Source organism: Hemitrygon akajei, chromosome 5 (genome assembly GCF_048418815.1).
Source record: "Hemitrygon akajei chromosome 5, sHemAka1.3, whole genome shotgun sequence".
NCBI lineage: Eukaryota > Metazoa > Chordata > Chondrichthyes > Myliobatiformes > Dasyatidae > Hemitrygon > Hemitrygon akajei.
In genome coordinates, this window is record NC_133128.1 from 70,641,866 (window position 1) to 70,658,355 (window position 16,490).

General features: G+C 40.6%; 1 protein-coding gene across 2 annotated transcripts in view; it reads left to right on the plus strand.

Moving 5' to 3' along the window:
• The window catches only part of ltn1 (listerin E3 ubiquitin protein ligase 1), a 126,143-nt gene that overhangs the window by 92,276 nt on the left and 17,377 nt on the right, over positions 1 to 16,490 (plus strand). For both annotated transcript variants that reach the window (XM_073045711.1, XM_073045712.1), the window contains exon 22: positions 524 to 737. In XM_073045711.1, coding sequence (XP_072901812.1) covers positions 524 to 737 — 214 coding nt within the window. The remainder of the gene's footprint in view (positions 1 to 523; positions 738 to 16,490) is intronic.

Consider the following 16,490-nt stretch of genomic DNA (forward strand, 5'->3'; position numbering starts at 1 on the left):
ACTACAGGAATAACTGAGGCTCTCCAGATTCACAATTATTAATTAGGAAATTGGCTAGTAGTATCCAGCATCTGCCACTACTGCAGTTAAACCTTATTAGTTTTTGTCTTGACTTTTTTTTTGTTTTCCTTGCTCTCTCAAAAATCTTTGCTATACTGCTACAGGTGTGATTTTTTTTCAACTTTTAATTCTTACTCAAATCTAGATCACTTTTAGTGGGTTTCTTACCATTATGGATGGGAAAAAAAATCATGCAACTTCTGAAGGAAGCTGATGCTGAGATGCATCGTAGGGTGCGCTGCTTCATGTCATCAGTGATGTAGCTTAGGGTAGTATACAGTGTTTAAAATAAAATTTACATTCTAGTGTGGTGCTTTCCTTTTTTTTGTTTCACCTTTGTCATTTACTGGATTAAATGTCCTAAATTTAAACTTGTTAACTTTTCAAAATAGTGTGGCTGTTTGTCAATAGATTAAAATAGCAGATTGCCATCTTATACTTAAATTATTCTCTTCTATTTCAGACTTCTGGTAATACTGTATCCCTTGATTCCAAGCCTCTGATACTGCATTTTGTTTGTCAGAGCTGTGGCATGCTCTCAGATCTTAGCTACATGTTTCAGACTTTAACTCCAGAATTAAGCAAAGCTCTTCCTGCTAATCTTCTGAATGAATGGAACAACTTCTTTGTAGAAGGAGCCTACAGCCAACTGTTACCTCTTTTTTTTAAAATGGCAGGTAATGACATGTTCTTACAATTCCGAACTCCAGTGACGAGTCAAAATGCACTTATGATGCATAGATTCTGTAAGAGAGATATTATGTATGCTGAAGGAGTAATTCTGTGACTTTAGCTGTTTGATTTCTTTCTGTGTGACATAGCAATGATTGCATGTCGTAAGTGTGAAGTATTGTACTTGTTTTGCAAGTATTGTTGACTTTCACTATGTGAAAGTACTGTGCCTAGGCTCCGAGGAATTTATGTTCATCCATTTAAAGATTAGCTTCATTTCCATGTGTACATTGAAACATACAGTGAAATCCATCATTTGCATCAAATTAAGTCAGTGAGGGTTGTACTGGACTGCCCGTGAGTGTTGCCATGCTTCTGGTGCAACGAAGCCGCTGGAGGAGAACATACGTACTCCTCACAGAGCGCAGCAGGAATTAGTGAAAGCTGGCACTGTGAAGTGATGTGCTAACCACTACTTTTAATCTTTTAAATTAAGATAAAAAGGGTCAAAATATATTTTATATTTTAAGAACATTTATTTTCATTTGTAAGATTTTTACAGGTCAGTCTAATATTTCCATCCGGGAAAGAATATTGTTTTCAGCTGTTGGTCATACTCTTTCCCCTGAGTCCTGCTGTGAGGATTTCTCATGTCCAACAGGAAACTTAGCTGCCAAATACAATTTTGAAATGGAATGCAAGTTTTCCTGTTTAGTCAGCAGAGAGTCAGGGCCAGGAATGCCCAGATAGGTCCAAAGGTCATTAATCAGAATAAAGTTTAATATCATGGTGTACGTCGTGAAATTTATTCACTTTGGTAACTTTGTTAGCAATGTAATACATGGTAAATATAATAAAAATAACTGAGTTACAGTGTTAATATATGTATATTAAATAGTTAGATTAAAATAAGTAGTGCAAAAACAATTTTTAAAAAAGTAGTGAGATAGTGTTTATGGGTTCAAGATCAATTTAAAAATTGGATGGCAGAGGGGAATAAGCTGTTCCTGAATCAATGAGTGTGTGTCTTTAGGCTCCTGTACCTCTTTCCTGATGGTAACAATGAGAAGACTGCATGTCCTAAGTGGTGGGAGTCCTCAATGCCATTATAGCTGGGAGCTTAATGTCCAAGGATACACATTGTATCGAAAGGACAGGCAGAATTAGTGTTGCTCTGTTGGTAAAAAATGAAATTACGTCATTCTTTATAGCTGCATCGATATGTTGGGACCAGATTAGATCCTGAAAAATGGTGACATCCAGGAACTCGAAATTGCTCACTCTCTCCACTTCTGATACCTCTGAGGATTGGTTTTTGTTCCTTCGTCTTACCCGTTCTGAAGTCCACAATCAGCTCTTTGGTCTAAAGCAGCTTGCGCTGGTGTAACTATAAAGCTAAGATAAATTTTGAAACACTACACCATGTCATTGTCAGAATGAACCTGTGGATGCTGATCAAAGGACTCCTATTGCAGTCCCATCAAACTGGGTTGCTTCCTTAAATGCAAATCTTTTCTCCTAATTCTCCCTGGAATAGTGTTTTTGTTCATGCTGTAGATTTGGTTGGTTTACTTTCAGTCTCCTACAAAAATGAGGTTGAACCCTCACTTGATCTCAGCAACTAAGAGATCGGGAGAGCTAAGGAGAGTCCGGGAGTAGATGGGAGAGTGGAGCTGCTAGGGAGATATTGTCGCTCCAGGGGAGCTCAGGCAAACCTGAGCTATCAACTTATTTTGGACACTGCCTAGATCATCTGAAGTAGGACTCATTCTACAGAGCAAGGGCTAAAAGACGTCAGTGGATCACTGTGTCTATGGAAAGCTTAATAACACTGCAATTGAATAGTATGGGCAGAGTGAAAGAGCAATGGGAAGCTGCCGTCTTCAAATTCTAATTAGAGATGTGTATAAGCATTGTCATTTGCAGTGAAAATCTGGCCCATGCAGCTGGATAAAATTTTCCCACAAGATCAATTTTTAATGTAATATTGGAAGCACTACCTCTGAATCAGAGGTAGTGTTCCCTCAAATCTAAGTAAAACAATGAGACATTGGGAAATATTAGGAAAAATAGCAAAAAGATAGACCTAAAGGAGAAACAAGATTGTGTAACAGAGTTAAGGGACTAAGGGCTTGTGCTGCTGAAGGCAAGGGTGCCTATATTGATGATTAAAATCAGGCCAGAATTGGAGTAAGTTTGGACATGTGTTCTGATGCTTTTGAAGTAGAGGGGTCAAAATTGAGGCTTAATGTATTTGGAAATAGAAATTCTCATTCCGACAAGGTCACCACGAAGCCAGTCTTGGATTGGAGGAGCAACACCTGATATTATGAGCATCATCCAACCTGATGGCATGAACATAGATTTCTCTTAACATCCAATAACCCCTTTTTCCATTTCCCCATTCAGGCTCTCTTCTTATCCTTTTTTCGTCTCCTTCTGATGCCCCTTCTCATTCCCTTTCTCCCATGGGCCACTGTCCTCTCCTATCAAATTCCTTCTTTAGCCCTTTACTCTTCCACCTAACACCTCCCAACTTCTCACTTCACGCTCTCTCCCCACCTACCCACCTTCCCCCTCACCTGGTTTCACCTATCACATATCAGCTTCCTCTCACCCCTCTGTCTTTTCCTGAGGTCTTCCCCTTCCTTTCCCATCTGCACAGATGCTGACTGACCTGAGTTTTCCAGCATTTTATGTGCATTCTCATTTTGAACTGTGTTATCAAAGGTTGTAAGGGTTGTGGAGAAGATAAATAGTACAGTCTCCCTGTTGAAGATTCTCCACTTGAGTCAAGAGTTCCATGTTACAGATCCAATGATGATAAAGGAACAGAATGATACACTTTCAGAATGAAGTTTGTATGCAACTTGGAGGGGAACATTCAGGAGATCATGTTTCCTTGCACCTGCTGCCCTTATCTTTCTCCTGGTAGAGGATGCAGGTTGTGAATACTTTACTCCAATGCGTTTGGAGTAACTTGCATGACCACCTGCAGTCTTTTTCATGGATGGTATTACAATGCACTTACAATGCATTAGTGGAGGGAATTAAGGTTTAGAATACTGGATGGGATACCAATCAGCCACTGTATTTATCTGTAAGTTTTGGTCAGTGATGATCTCCAAGATGTTAAGGAGAGGTGCTCAGCTAAGCTGCTGTCTTTGAGCATTACAAATAGGTGAGTAGTCTCCTACTTGATGGAGATGATCATTGCCTGACACTTTTGTGGTATGAATGTTCCCTGTTTAATTTCTGAGTAAACAATGAACCCATGGACACCGCCGCAGTATTTTCCCTCTCTTTTTGCATCCCTTATTTAATTTTCTTTTTTAATATTTACATTGTAATTTATAGTTTTTATTATGTATTGCAATGTACTGCTGCCACAAAACAACAAATTTCATGATATATTCCAGTGGTATTCTGATACTACTTACCAGACCCGATTGTTATCCAGGACTCATTGTGTACAACTGAGACTGCATCATTTACTATTGAATTGCAAATGGAATTGAACATTATGCAAACATTAGAAAATATCTCTGCTTCTGTCCTTATGATGGAGACGTTTTTACAACTGCTGAAGGTGGTTGGGCCAAGGACTCAGATTTGGGACTTGGTTGATTAATGTACAACAACCATAGCTACCTACTTTCTGAAAAGGTATGCAAGAAGACCAATTTCAAGGTTACATACTTTATGCATAATTTGATAATAATTGTACTTTGAATTTTTATTCCAACCATTGGCGTGTCTCCTCCATAATGTCCACTGCCTTCAGTTTTACTAGGGCTTATTGATGTCACAGAAAGTCAGAGCTTGCCTTAGTATCTATGAGAGTTGCTCACTGTCGCCTTACAGCTTCAGCATTTTGAATTTAAGTCAAACCTCGAACTGTCGAGCTGAAACAGTCTCCCTGCAATTACATGGATTTTCCCTGGGGGCTCAAGTTTCATGGAGAGAATAGGTTACAAGTAGGGGAGTGGGACTGCAGGTTGTGTTTTGAGAGTCGATGTGGATTTGTTGAGCTGAGTAGCCTCCTGCTTTGTAACAAAATATGACCCTCTTTTTAGCTTTTAAATTCAGCTTTTTGGCAGATGCCAATATGTTATCTGTATAGAACCAGCTCAGCTCATCTTCATCACTTTGGCCTTGATATTATATAGTTCCGTAGCCTTTGCTGCATCCAGTGCTCTCAGCTGTTCCTTGGTATCTCCTGGAATAAATAGAAAAGGGCTAAAATCATAAAACTGTAGACTTTGGAAGTCAGAAGTAAAATTGCCCAGGCATTGCGATAGAGGAAACCGCAAGTAGTTCGTAAGGGATGTTTCTGCAAACATAATGAAGTCAGCGATGACTACTTTGTGCTTGAGATCCTGCAATTGGACACCAGGTGTTTATGAGGAAGATAGCAAGGTGAAACCAAGCAGAGAACAACTTTGCCATATTTACATTTGGATGCTGATAATGTTGTATGGCTCATCTGGTTTATTTTTGTTTTAATGGCATAGATATGCTATTACTGATAGGCATTGGTATACCAGATGTTTTTTTAACAGCAATCTGATGGGTTCGTTATTACAATCGATACATTTTAAAATTATTAACTGAATTTCTATTCAACAACTATTTGCATTTGAATCTCTGGATTGTTAGTCCCAGTTTCTGGATTAGTAGTGCAGTATGTCCTTATATATACTCAACTATCTCATCAGAGGATGAAGCAAATAACAATGAAAGGTTATGGGAACAATTTGGGTAAATATGATTCAAACCGTTGCTTACTTGGAGGGTAAAGTTTGCCATAGACTAATTGGATCAACTTGGATGCTTTTGCACTGTAATTCTAATGTTTATCCCAAACTCTATAATGAAAGCCACAGGGTTTTTAAAAGTCTTTGGAAGAAAATTCAATTTTTTTTATAAGTTAAAGCCATTCCATTATAAGTACCTGTTTGAAAGAGTTCAAATTGGTTTTATAATTAAACGAACACATAATATATTCTGAAGCTGCTTTGTTCTTGATTTGAAATCAAATATATCAGTTTGAAATCTCCCAGTAAGCTTTCCATTTAATTATTAGTAGATGGAATAATTTATAATAAATGCTGCAAAACCTTAATTTGGTGATCTTGAGTACAGAAGGAGATGAGCAGGTGTTGTTTGAAAAAGGAATTAAAATATAGCCCGTGGTTATAATTAGTCTGTTTTCCAATGTCTTTTTTTTCAATTACTGGAAGCTGCTAACAGTGTACTTATGTTAGAGCAGTGGTTCCTAACCTGGCGTCCTTGGACCCCTCGGTTAATGGTAGAGATCAATGGCATAAAAAAAGGTTGGGAACCCCTGCCTTAGAGTTTAAGTCCTATGCCTAATTGGTTGTATGCCTAATTCTCTTCTCACATGAGCTGCATGTTATTTCCTTCCTTAAGTGCTGTAAGCAGTTACTGTTCTAATGTCCAGTTGTTAATAATTGAGGTGCTATGAGATTTGTTGAAAGATACTGTGATATAGTGCAAGTCTTCTATTTATTATTTATTAATGCTTCATTAACAATAACAAAAAAAAAAGCACATTCCGTAATAATAGGTTTCATGTTCGGGTGGGCTAAAACTAATGTGGTAGGGAGATGGGAACCAGAGTTGATAGTGCTGAAGATGAGGTAGTTGGTTTACAGAGGCAAGGTGTAGTGAGACTCCAAGCAAGAAGAAGCTGATGATAGAACAAAGTTGCAGTCAACAGGATGAAATGCAATATCAAAGGCGAACAAAATTGAAAAGGATGAATATAGGACTGAAGGTGTTACATTTGAATGCGCGCAGTATACGGAATAAGGTAGATGAACTTGTTGCACAGTTACAGATTGACATGTCTGATGCTGTAGGCATCTCTGAATCATGGCTGAAAGAAGATCATAGCTGGGAGCTTAATGTCCAAGGATACACATTGTATTGAAAGGACAGGCAGGAAGGTAGCGTTGCTCTGTTGTTTCTAAAACAAAATGAAATTACATCAATTGAAAGAAGGTCAGATGGAGTTGAATAATTGTGAATAGAGCTAAGGAACTGAAGGGTAAAAAGATCCTGATGGGAGTTGTAACAGACCCCCAAGGATGTGTTCTGCAAATTACAATGGGAAACAGAATATGAATGCCAGAAGGGCAATGTTACAGTAGTCAATATGCAAGTAGATTAGTAAAATCAAGTTGGTACTGGATTCCAAGAGGGGTATTTTCTAGAATGCCAACAAGATGGCTTTTTAGAGCAGCTCATGGTTGCACGACACCCAATCCAGAATAGCTGATATTTGAGTGGGCTCAATGAACCGGAATTGATTAGAGAGCTTAAGATAAAAGAACCCTTAGCGGTAAGTGATCAGAATATGATCAAATACACCCTGGAATTTCTGGAAGCAATTTGGAAGGCACAGGATGTAAAGTGGAAGAAGTATTCTGAATGTATCTGAATCTGTATCACTGTGGAATAAAGCGAATTACATAGGCACGAGAGAGACGCTTGCTCAGATTTTTTGGAGGAGGATCCTGGCGGGGATAACTACAGAGCAGAGGTGGCTGAAGTTTCTGGGAGTAGGCAACCGTGGCTGACAAAGGAAGTTAAGAACTGCATAAAAGCCAAGGAAAGGGCATAGAAGGTTGCAAAAATGGGTGGGAAGTTGGATGATTGGGAAACTTATAAAATCCAAGAAAAGCAACTAAAAATTCTATAAGAAGGGAAAAGATGAAATATGAGGGCAAACTAGCCTATAATATAAAGCAGGATACCAAAAGTTTCAGTTATTTAAAGAGTAAAAGGAAGTTGATACTGCACCATTGGAAAATGATGCTGGTGAGGTAGTAATGGGGTTCAGTGAAATGGCAGATGAACTTAATGTGTACTTTGCATCTGTCTTTACTGTGGAAGAACTAGCAGTGTGCCAGGCGTCTAAGTGTCAGGGAGCAGGAGAGAACACCATTGCTATTACATTGGAAAAAGTGCTAGGCAAACTCAAAAGTCTTAAGGTGGATAAGTCACCTGGGCCAGATGGACTGCAACCCAGAGTCCTGAGAGAGTTTGCTGAAGAGAATATGGATGCATTGATCATGATCTTTCAAGAATCACTTGATTCTGGCATGGTCCCGGAGGCCTGGAAGATCGCAAATAGCACTCCACTCTTTAAGAAGGGAGGAAGGCAAAAAAAAAAGGAAATTATAGGCCAGTTAGCCTGACCTCAGTTGTTGGGAAAGTGTTGGAGTCTATTATTAAGGATGAGGTTTTGAGGTACTTGGAGACTAATGACAAAATAAGTCAAAATTCAGCATGCTTTCTGTAAAGGGAAATCTTGCCTGACTAATCTGTTCTTCAAGGAAGTAACAAGCAGGAAGGACAAAGAAGAGGCAGTGGATGTCACTTATTTGGATTTTCAGAAGGCATTTGATTGATAGGCTGCCACACATGAGGCTGCTTAACAAAATAAAATCCTATGGCATTACAAGAAAGATACTGGCATGGATAGAGGAATGGCTGACAGGCAGGAAGCAGCGAGTGGGAATAAAAGGGGCCTTTTTTGGTTAGCTGATGGTGGCTAGTGGTGTTCCTCAGGAGTTGCTTTTCACGTTGTTTGTCAATGATTTGGATAATGGAATTGATGGCTTTGTGGCAAAGTTTGCAGATGATATGAAGATAGGTGGAGAGGTAGTTAGTGCTGAGGAAGCAATGCCATCGCAGCAGGACTTGGACAAATTGGAAGAATGGACAAAAAAGTGGCAGATGGAATACAATGTTAGAAAATGTATGATAATGCATTTTGGTAAAAAGAACAATAGCGTGGACAAGTGGAGAGAAGTTTCAAACATCAGAGGTGCAGAGGGACTTAGGAGTCCTTGTGCAAGACTCCCAAAAGGTTCATTTACAGGTTGAGTCTATGGTAAAGAAGGCAAATGCAATGTTGGCATTTATTTCAAGGGGAACAGAATATAAAAGTAAAGAGATAATGCAGAGCCTTTATAAGACACTGGTCAGGCCGCACTTGGAGTATTGTCAACAATTTTGGGCCTCATATCCCAGAAAGGATGTGTTGTCATTGGAGAGACTCCAGAAGAGGTTCACCAGGATGATTCTGGGAATGAAGGGGTTAACATATGAGGAGACACTAGCAATATGGTGGAAGTTCCAGGTGTCGGGGTCATGAAGTGGATGAAGTTTCCATTAGTAGTGAGAAAGTTCTTGGGAAACCGAAAGGTCTGAAGGTCAATAAGTCACCTGGACCAGATGGTGTACATTTCAGGGTTCTGAAAGAGATGGCTAAAGAGATTGTGGAGGCAATCATAATGATCTTTCAAGAATCACTAGATTCTGGAATGGTTCTAAAAGACTGGAAAATTGCAAATGTCATTCCACTCTTCAAGGAGGGAGAGAGGCAGAAGAAAGTAAATTGTAGGCCAGTTAGTCTGACCTCAGTGGTTTGGAAGATGTTGGAGTCGATTGTTAAGGATGTGGTGCTGGGGTACTTGGAGGCGCATGATAAAATAGACCTTAGTCAGCATGATTTTCTCAAGGGAAAATCTTGCCTGACAAATCTGTTGACATTTTTTGAAGAAATAACAAGCTGGATGGGCAAAGGAGAATCGGTTGATGTTATGTACTTGGATTTTCGGAAGGCCTTTGACAAGCTGGCATACTTGAGGCTGCTTAAGAAGCTACGAGCCCATGGTATTACAGGAAAGATTCTAGTGTGGATAAGGCAGTGACTGCTTGGCAGGAGGCAAAGAGTGGGAATAAAAGTAGCCTTTTCTGGCTGGCTGCCAGTGAATAGTGATGTTCCACAGGGTTCTGTGTTGGGACCAATTCTTATGTTATATGTCAATGATTTGGATGATGAACTTGATGGCTTTATTGCAAAGTTTGCAGATGATGCAAAGATAGGCAAAGGGACAGGTAGTCTTGAGGAAGTAGAGAGGCTGCACAAGGACTTGGACAGGTTAGGAGAATGGGCAAAGAAGTGGCAGATGGAGTACAGTGTTGGGAAGTGCTTGGTCATGCACTTTGGTAGAAGAAATGCAAGGCTTGACTGTTCTCTAAATGGAGAGAAAATATGTAAAACTGAGGCACAAAGGGTCTTGGGACTGCTTGTGCAGGATTCCCTAAAGGTTAATTTGCAGGTTGTGTCTTGTGGTGAGGAAGGTAGCTGCAATGCTACCATTCATTTCAAGAGGACGAGAGTGTAAAAGCAAGGATATAATGTTGAGACTTTAGAAAGCACTGCTGATGCCTCACTTGGAGAATTGTGAGCAGTTTTGGGCCTCTTATCCTAGAACAAATGTGCTGAAACTGGAGAGGGTTCAAAGGAGGTTCACAGAAATGATTCCAGGATTGAATGGCTTGTCATATGAAGAGTGTTTGATATGACTCTGGGACTATTCACTGGAATTCAGAAGAATAAGGGGTGCCCTCATTGAAACCTATCGAATGGTGAAAGGTCTCAATGTAGTGGATGTGCAGAGGATGTTTCCTGTGGTGGGATAATCTAAAACCAGAGGAGACATCCTCAGAATAGAGGTGTGTCCTTTTAGAATGGAGATGAGGAGGAATTTCTTTAGCCAGAGAGTGGTGAATCTGTGGAATTCTTTGCCACAGGCGGCTGTGGAGGCCAAGTTTTTAATGTATATTTAAGCCATAGGTTGATGGATTCTTTATTGCTCAGGGCATGAAGTGATACGGGGTGATGAGGGGGGGAGACAGAAGATTGGGGCCGCCGTGTTGGATCAGCCATGTTGAAACGGCAGAGCACACTTGATGGGCCTAATTCTGCTCTTATGTCTATGGTCTTTTGAAATCTTAATTCCATAGAGAATTTGAACATGTTATGGGTAATATGTTGCCTCCTGGTTGCCAGGGTCCATCTGGGATATCTCAGATTATGTTCTCAGCATTCTTAAGTAGGAGGGTGAACAACCGGAGGTCATGGTCCACGTAGGTTCCAATGATATTGGTAGGAAGGGTATCAAGGTTCTGCACAGGGAGTTCGGGGAGTTAGGTGCTAAGTTAAAAGGCAGGACTTCCAGGGTTGTGATCCCAGTATTGCTACCTGTTCCACATGCTAATGAGACCAGAAATAGGAAGTTTTGTTTTTTGCAGTTTAACACATGGCTAAGGAGTTGGTGTAGGAGGCAGGGCATAAGATTTTTGGATCATTGAGCTCTCTTCCAGGGAAGATTGGACCTGTACTGAAGGGAAGGCTTACACCTGAACTAGAGGGGCCTAATATCCTAGCGGGAAGGTTTATTAATGCTGCACTGTGGGGTTTAAACTAGAGTTGCAGGGGGATGGGAACCAAATTGCAGGGAAGGTAGGACCTGTACAGAAGAGACAGTTTGCACCTGAACTGGAAGGAAACATGTATCCCAATAGGAAGATTTGCTGGGGCAGCATGGTTGGGTTTAAAATAGACTGCAGGGGGATGGGAACCAGAGGGCCAGAACAGTTAGTGGAGAAGTTGTGGAGACAGATGTCGGTAAGGCTTCAAACAAAGTCAGGAGTCAAAAGGTTGAGCATGATACAACTAATGTCTTGAGCTGTGTCATATTTCACTACAAGAAGTATCCTAGGAAAGGCAGGTGAGCTCAGAGCATGGATCAACCCCTGGAATTGTGCTGTTGTAGCCATTAGTGAAACTTGGTTGCAGAAGGGGCAGGACTAACATCTCAATCTTCCAGGGTTTCGCTGTTTTAGATGTGACAGAGTAGGAGGGATTAAAGGAGAAGGGGTGGAGTTAGTAGTCAGGGCAAATGTTACGGTAGTGCTCAGTCAGGACAGACTAGAGAACTCATCTCGTGAGCTGTTATGGGTGGAACTGAGAAATAAGAAATGTATGACTACGTTAATGGGACTATATTATAGACTACCCAGCTGTCCAAGGGATTTAGAGGAAAAAATTTGTAGAGAGATCGCAGTGTTCTAAGAAACATAAGATTGTGATAGTGGGTGATTTTAGCTTTCCACATATTGACTGGGGCACTCATATTGTAAAAGAACGAGATGGGATAGAGTTTGTCAAATGTGTTCAGAAAAATTTCTTTAATCAGTACATAGAAGTCTCAATGAGAGAGTGTGCGATACTTGATCTGCTATCGGAATGAGATGGGGTAGGTGACAGAAGTTTGTGTAGGGGAACATTTTGTATCTAGTGATCACAATGCCGTTAGTTTCAAATTAAATATGCAAAAAGATTGGTCTGGTCTGCAAGTTGAGATTCTAAATTGGAGAAAAGCCAATTTTGATGGTATCAGAAAGGATCTGGCAAGTGTGGATTGTGACAGGCTGTTTTCTGGCAAAAGTGTACTTGGTAAGTGGGAGGCCTCCAAATGTGAAATTTTGAGAGATGCTTATGGAGCATAAGAATTGCAAGAGAAGAGTTAACAAAGAGAGCCAAAAGAAGGCATGAGGTTATCCTAGCAGACAATGTGAATGAGAATCTTGAGGGATTCTACAGATATGTTAAAGAGCAAAAGGATTGCAAGGCAAAAAATTGGTCCTTCTGGAAGATTAGAATTGTAATCTATGTGTGGAGTCAAGAGAGATGGGGGAGATTTTTAAATGAAATGTTGCATCTGTATTTACTCAGGCAATTGAGTCGATAGAAGTGAGGCAAAGGGGCATCAACTTCATGGACCCAAATACAGATTAGAGAGGTAGAATTTTTTTGCTGTTATGAGGCAAATTAGGGTGGATGCAACCCCAGGACCAGACAAGGTGTTCCCTCGGACCCTGTGGGGAGCAAGTGCAGAAATTGCAGGGCTTTAAAAGTGGTATTCAAATCATCCTTAGTGCCAGCATAGGTACCAGAGTATGAGAGGATAGCCAACATTGTTCTGCAGTTTTCAAAAGACACTAAAAATAAACCAGGAAAGTAAGGCTGGTGAGCCAGACATCAGTATGGGAAAGTTATTGAAAGGTATTCTAAGGGAACAGATATATAAGAATTATATTCTAAGGGAATGGATAGACATGGACTGGTTGAGGATAGTCAGCATGGCTTTGTGTGTAATAGGTTGTGTCCAACCAATCTTAGAGTTTTTCGAAGAAGTTACCAGGAAAGTTGATAAGGGCAAGGCAGTGGATGTTGTCTATGTGGACTTTAGCAAGGCATTAGACAAGATCCCACATGGGAGGTTGCTCAAGAAGGTTCAGTCACTATGCATTCAAGATGAGGTAGTAAATTGATAAGACATTGGTTTTATGGGAGAAGCCAGTGAGTGGTAGTAAATGGTTGCCTCTCTGATTGGAGGCCTGTGACTAGTGGTGTGCCACAAGGATTGTTGTTTGTCATCTTTATCAACAATCTGGATGGTAATGTAGTTAACTGGTTCAGCAAATTCACAGATGACACTAAGATTGGTGTGTTGTGAACAGCAAGGAGGGCTATCGTGGCTTGCTGCAGGATCTGGACCAGTTGGAAAAATGGAATGAAAAATGGCAGATGGAATTTAATGCAGACAAGTGTGAGGTGTTGCACTTTGGAAGGACTAACCAGGGTAGGTGTAACACAGTGAATGCTGGGGCACTGAGGAATGTGGTTGAACAATGGGATCTGAGAATACAGGTCCATAATTCTTTGCAAGTGGCATCACCGTAAGTAGAGTTGTAAAGAAAACTGTGGCACATTGGCCTTCATAAATCAAAGTAATGAGTACAGGAGATGGGATGTTGAAGTTGTATAACACATTGGTGAGGCCTAATTTGGGGTATTGTGTGCAGTTTTGGGCACCTACCTAGAGGAAAGATGTAAATAAAGTTGAAAGAGTAGAGAAAAAAATTACAAGGATGTTGCCAGGTCTGGAGGACCTGAATTAGAAGGAAAAATGGAATAGATTAAGACTTTATTCCATGGGACGTAGAAGATTGAGAGGAGATTTGATAGAGGTATACAAAATTATGAGGCATATAGATTGGATAAATTCAAACAGACATTTTTTACTGAGGTTCTGTGGGACTACAACCAGAGGTCATGGGTTCAGGGTGAAAGGTGAAAAGTTTAAGGGGAACATTAGGGGAAGCTTCTTCTCTGAGGGTGGTGAGAGTGTAGAATGAGCTGCCAGCACAGGTGGTGCATGTGAGCTCAATTTCAATGTGTAAGAGAAGTATGGATAGGTTCAAAGATGTTAGGGATATGGAGGGCTAGATGGGCCTGTTTCTATGTTGTACTTTTTCATAACTCTATGTTGGAATGAAAATAATAAAAGATGAATTCTGATTGTACAATCACCATGGGTTTTAATTGTATTGGGACAATTTAAGAGTTTCATTTTGCAAAATGGATAATTAATTCAAAAATGCACAGAAAGGACAAAATTACTTGTAACATCAGAGGATTGCAAAAGTCTTTAGAAACATAGAAAATAGGTGCAGGAGTAGGCCATTCGGTCCTTCGAGCCTGCACCGCCATTCAGTATGATCATGGCTGATCATCCAACTCAGAACCCTGTACCTGCTTTCTCTCCATACCCCCTGATCCCTTTAGCCACAAGGACCATATCTAACTTCCTCTTAAATATAGCCAATGAACCGGCCTCAACTGTTTCCTGTGGCAGAGAACTCCACAGATTCACCACTCTGTGTGAAGAAGTTTTTCCTCATCTCGGTCCTAAAAGGCTTCCCCTTTATCCTTAAACTGTGACCCCTCGTTCTGGACTTCCCCAACATCGGAAACAATCTTCCTGTATCCAATTCCTGCAGCCTGTCCAGTCCCTTTAGAATTTTATACGTTTCAATAAGATCCCCCCCCCCCTCAATCTTCTAAATTCCAGTGAGTATAAGCCTAGTCGATCCAGTCTTTCTTCATATGAAAGTCCTGCCATCCCAGGAATCAATCTGGTGAACCTTCTCTGTACTCCCTCTATGGCAAAAATGTCTTTCCTCAGATTAGGGGACCAAAACTGCACACAATACTCTAGGTGCGGTCACACCAAGGCCTTGTGCAACTGCAGTAAAACCTCCCTGCTCCTGTCCTTAAATCCTTTTGCTATGAATGCCAACATACCATTTGCCTTTTTCACTGCCTGCTGTACCTGCATGCCCACCTTCAATGACTGGTGTACAATGATACCCAAGTCTCATTGCACCTCCCCTTTTCCTAATTGGTCACCATTCAGATAATAATCTGTTTTCCTGTTCTTGCAACCAAAGTGGATAACCTCACATTTATCCACATTAAATTGCATCTGCCATGAATTTGCCCACTCACCTAACCTATCCAAGTCACCCTGCATCCTCTTAGCATCCTCCTCACAGCTAACACCGCCGCCCAGCTTCGTGTCATCTGCAAACTTGGAGATGCTGCATTTAATTCCCTCGTCTAAATCATTAATATATATTGTAAATAACTGGGGTCTCAGCACTGAGCCTTGCGGTACCCCACTAGTCACTGCCTGCCATTCTGAAAAGGACCCGTTTACTCCCACTCTTTGCTTCCTATCTGCCAACCAATTCTCGATCCACATCAATAACATACCTCCAGTACCACGTGCTTTAAGTTTGCACACTAATCTCCTGTGTGGGACCTTGTCGAAAGCCCTTTGAAAATCTAAATATACCACATCTACTGGCTCTCCCCTATCCACTCTACTAGTTACATCTTCAAAAAATTCTCTAAGATTCGTCAGACATGATTTTCCTTTCACAAATCCATGCTGTGTGATTTCACCTCTTTCCAAATGTGCTGTTATCACATCTTTGATAACCGACTCTAGCATTTTCCCCACCACCGATGTCAGACTAACCGGTCTATAATTCCCCGGTTTCTCTCTCCCTCCTTTTTTAAAAAGTGGAGTTACATTAGCCACCCTCCAATCCTCAGGAACTAATCCAGAATCTAAGGAGTTCTGAAAAATTATCATTAATGCATCCACTATTTCTTGGGCTACTTCCTTAAGCACTCTGGGATGCAGACCATCTGGCCCTGGTGATTTATCTGCCTTTAATCCCTTCAATTTACCTAACACCACTTCCCTACTAACATGTATTTCCCTCAGTTCCTCCATCTCACTAGGCCCTCGGTCCTCTACCTTTTCCAGAAGATTATTTACGTCCTCCTTCGTGAAGACAGAACCAAAGTAGTTATTCAATTGGTCTGCCATGTCCTTGTTCCCTATGATCAATTCACCTGTTTCTGACTGTAAGGGACCTACATTTGTCTTGACCAATCTTTTTCTTTTCACAAATCTATAATCAGAATCAGAATCAGACTTTAATCGCCAAGTACCTATGCACATACAAGGAATTTACTTCCGGCAGATGTTGTTTCTCTGCTCATAACAATAATAATGATAAATATAAATGAAAATATAGATTATACATACAGGTAGTGCAATCCAAGTAATAGTTAGCCGACAGTTAACCGACTGTAAAAACTTTTACAGTCAGTTTTTATGTTCCCTGCCAGCTTTCTCTCATAATCTTTTTTCCCTTTCCTAATTAAGCCCTTTGTCCTCCTCTGCTGGTCTCTGAATTTCTCCCAGTCCTCAGGTGTGCCGCTTTTTTTTGCTAATTTATATGTTTCTTCTTTGGACTTGATACTATCCTTAATTTCCCTTGTCAGCCACGGGTGCACTACCTTCCCTGGTTTATTCTTTTGCCAAACTGGGATGAACAATTGTTGTAGTTCATCCATGCGATCTTTAAATGCTTGCCATTGCATATCCACCGTCAACCCTTGAAGTATCATTTGCCAGTCTATCTTAGCTAATTCACGTCTCATACCTTCA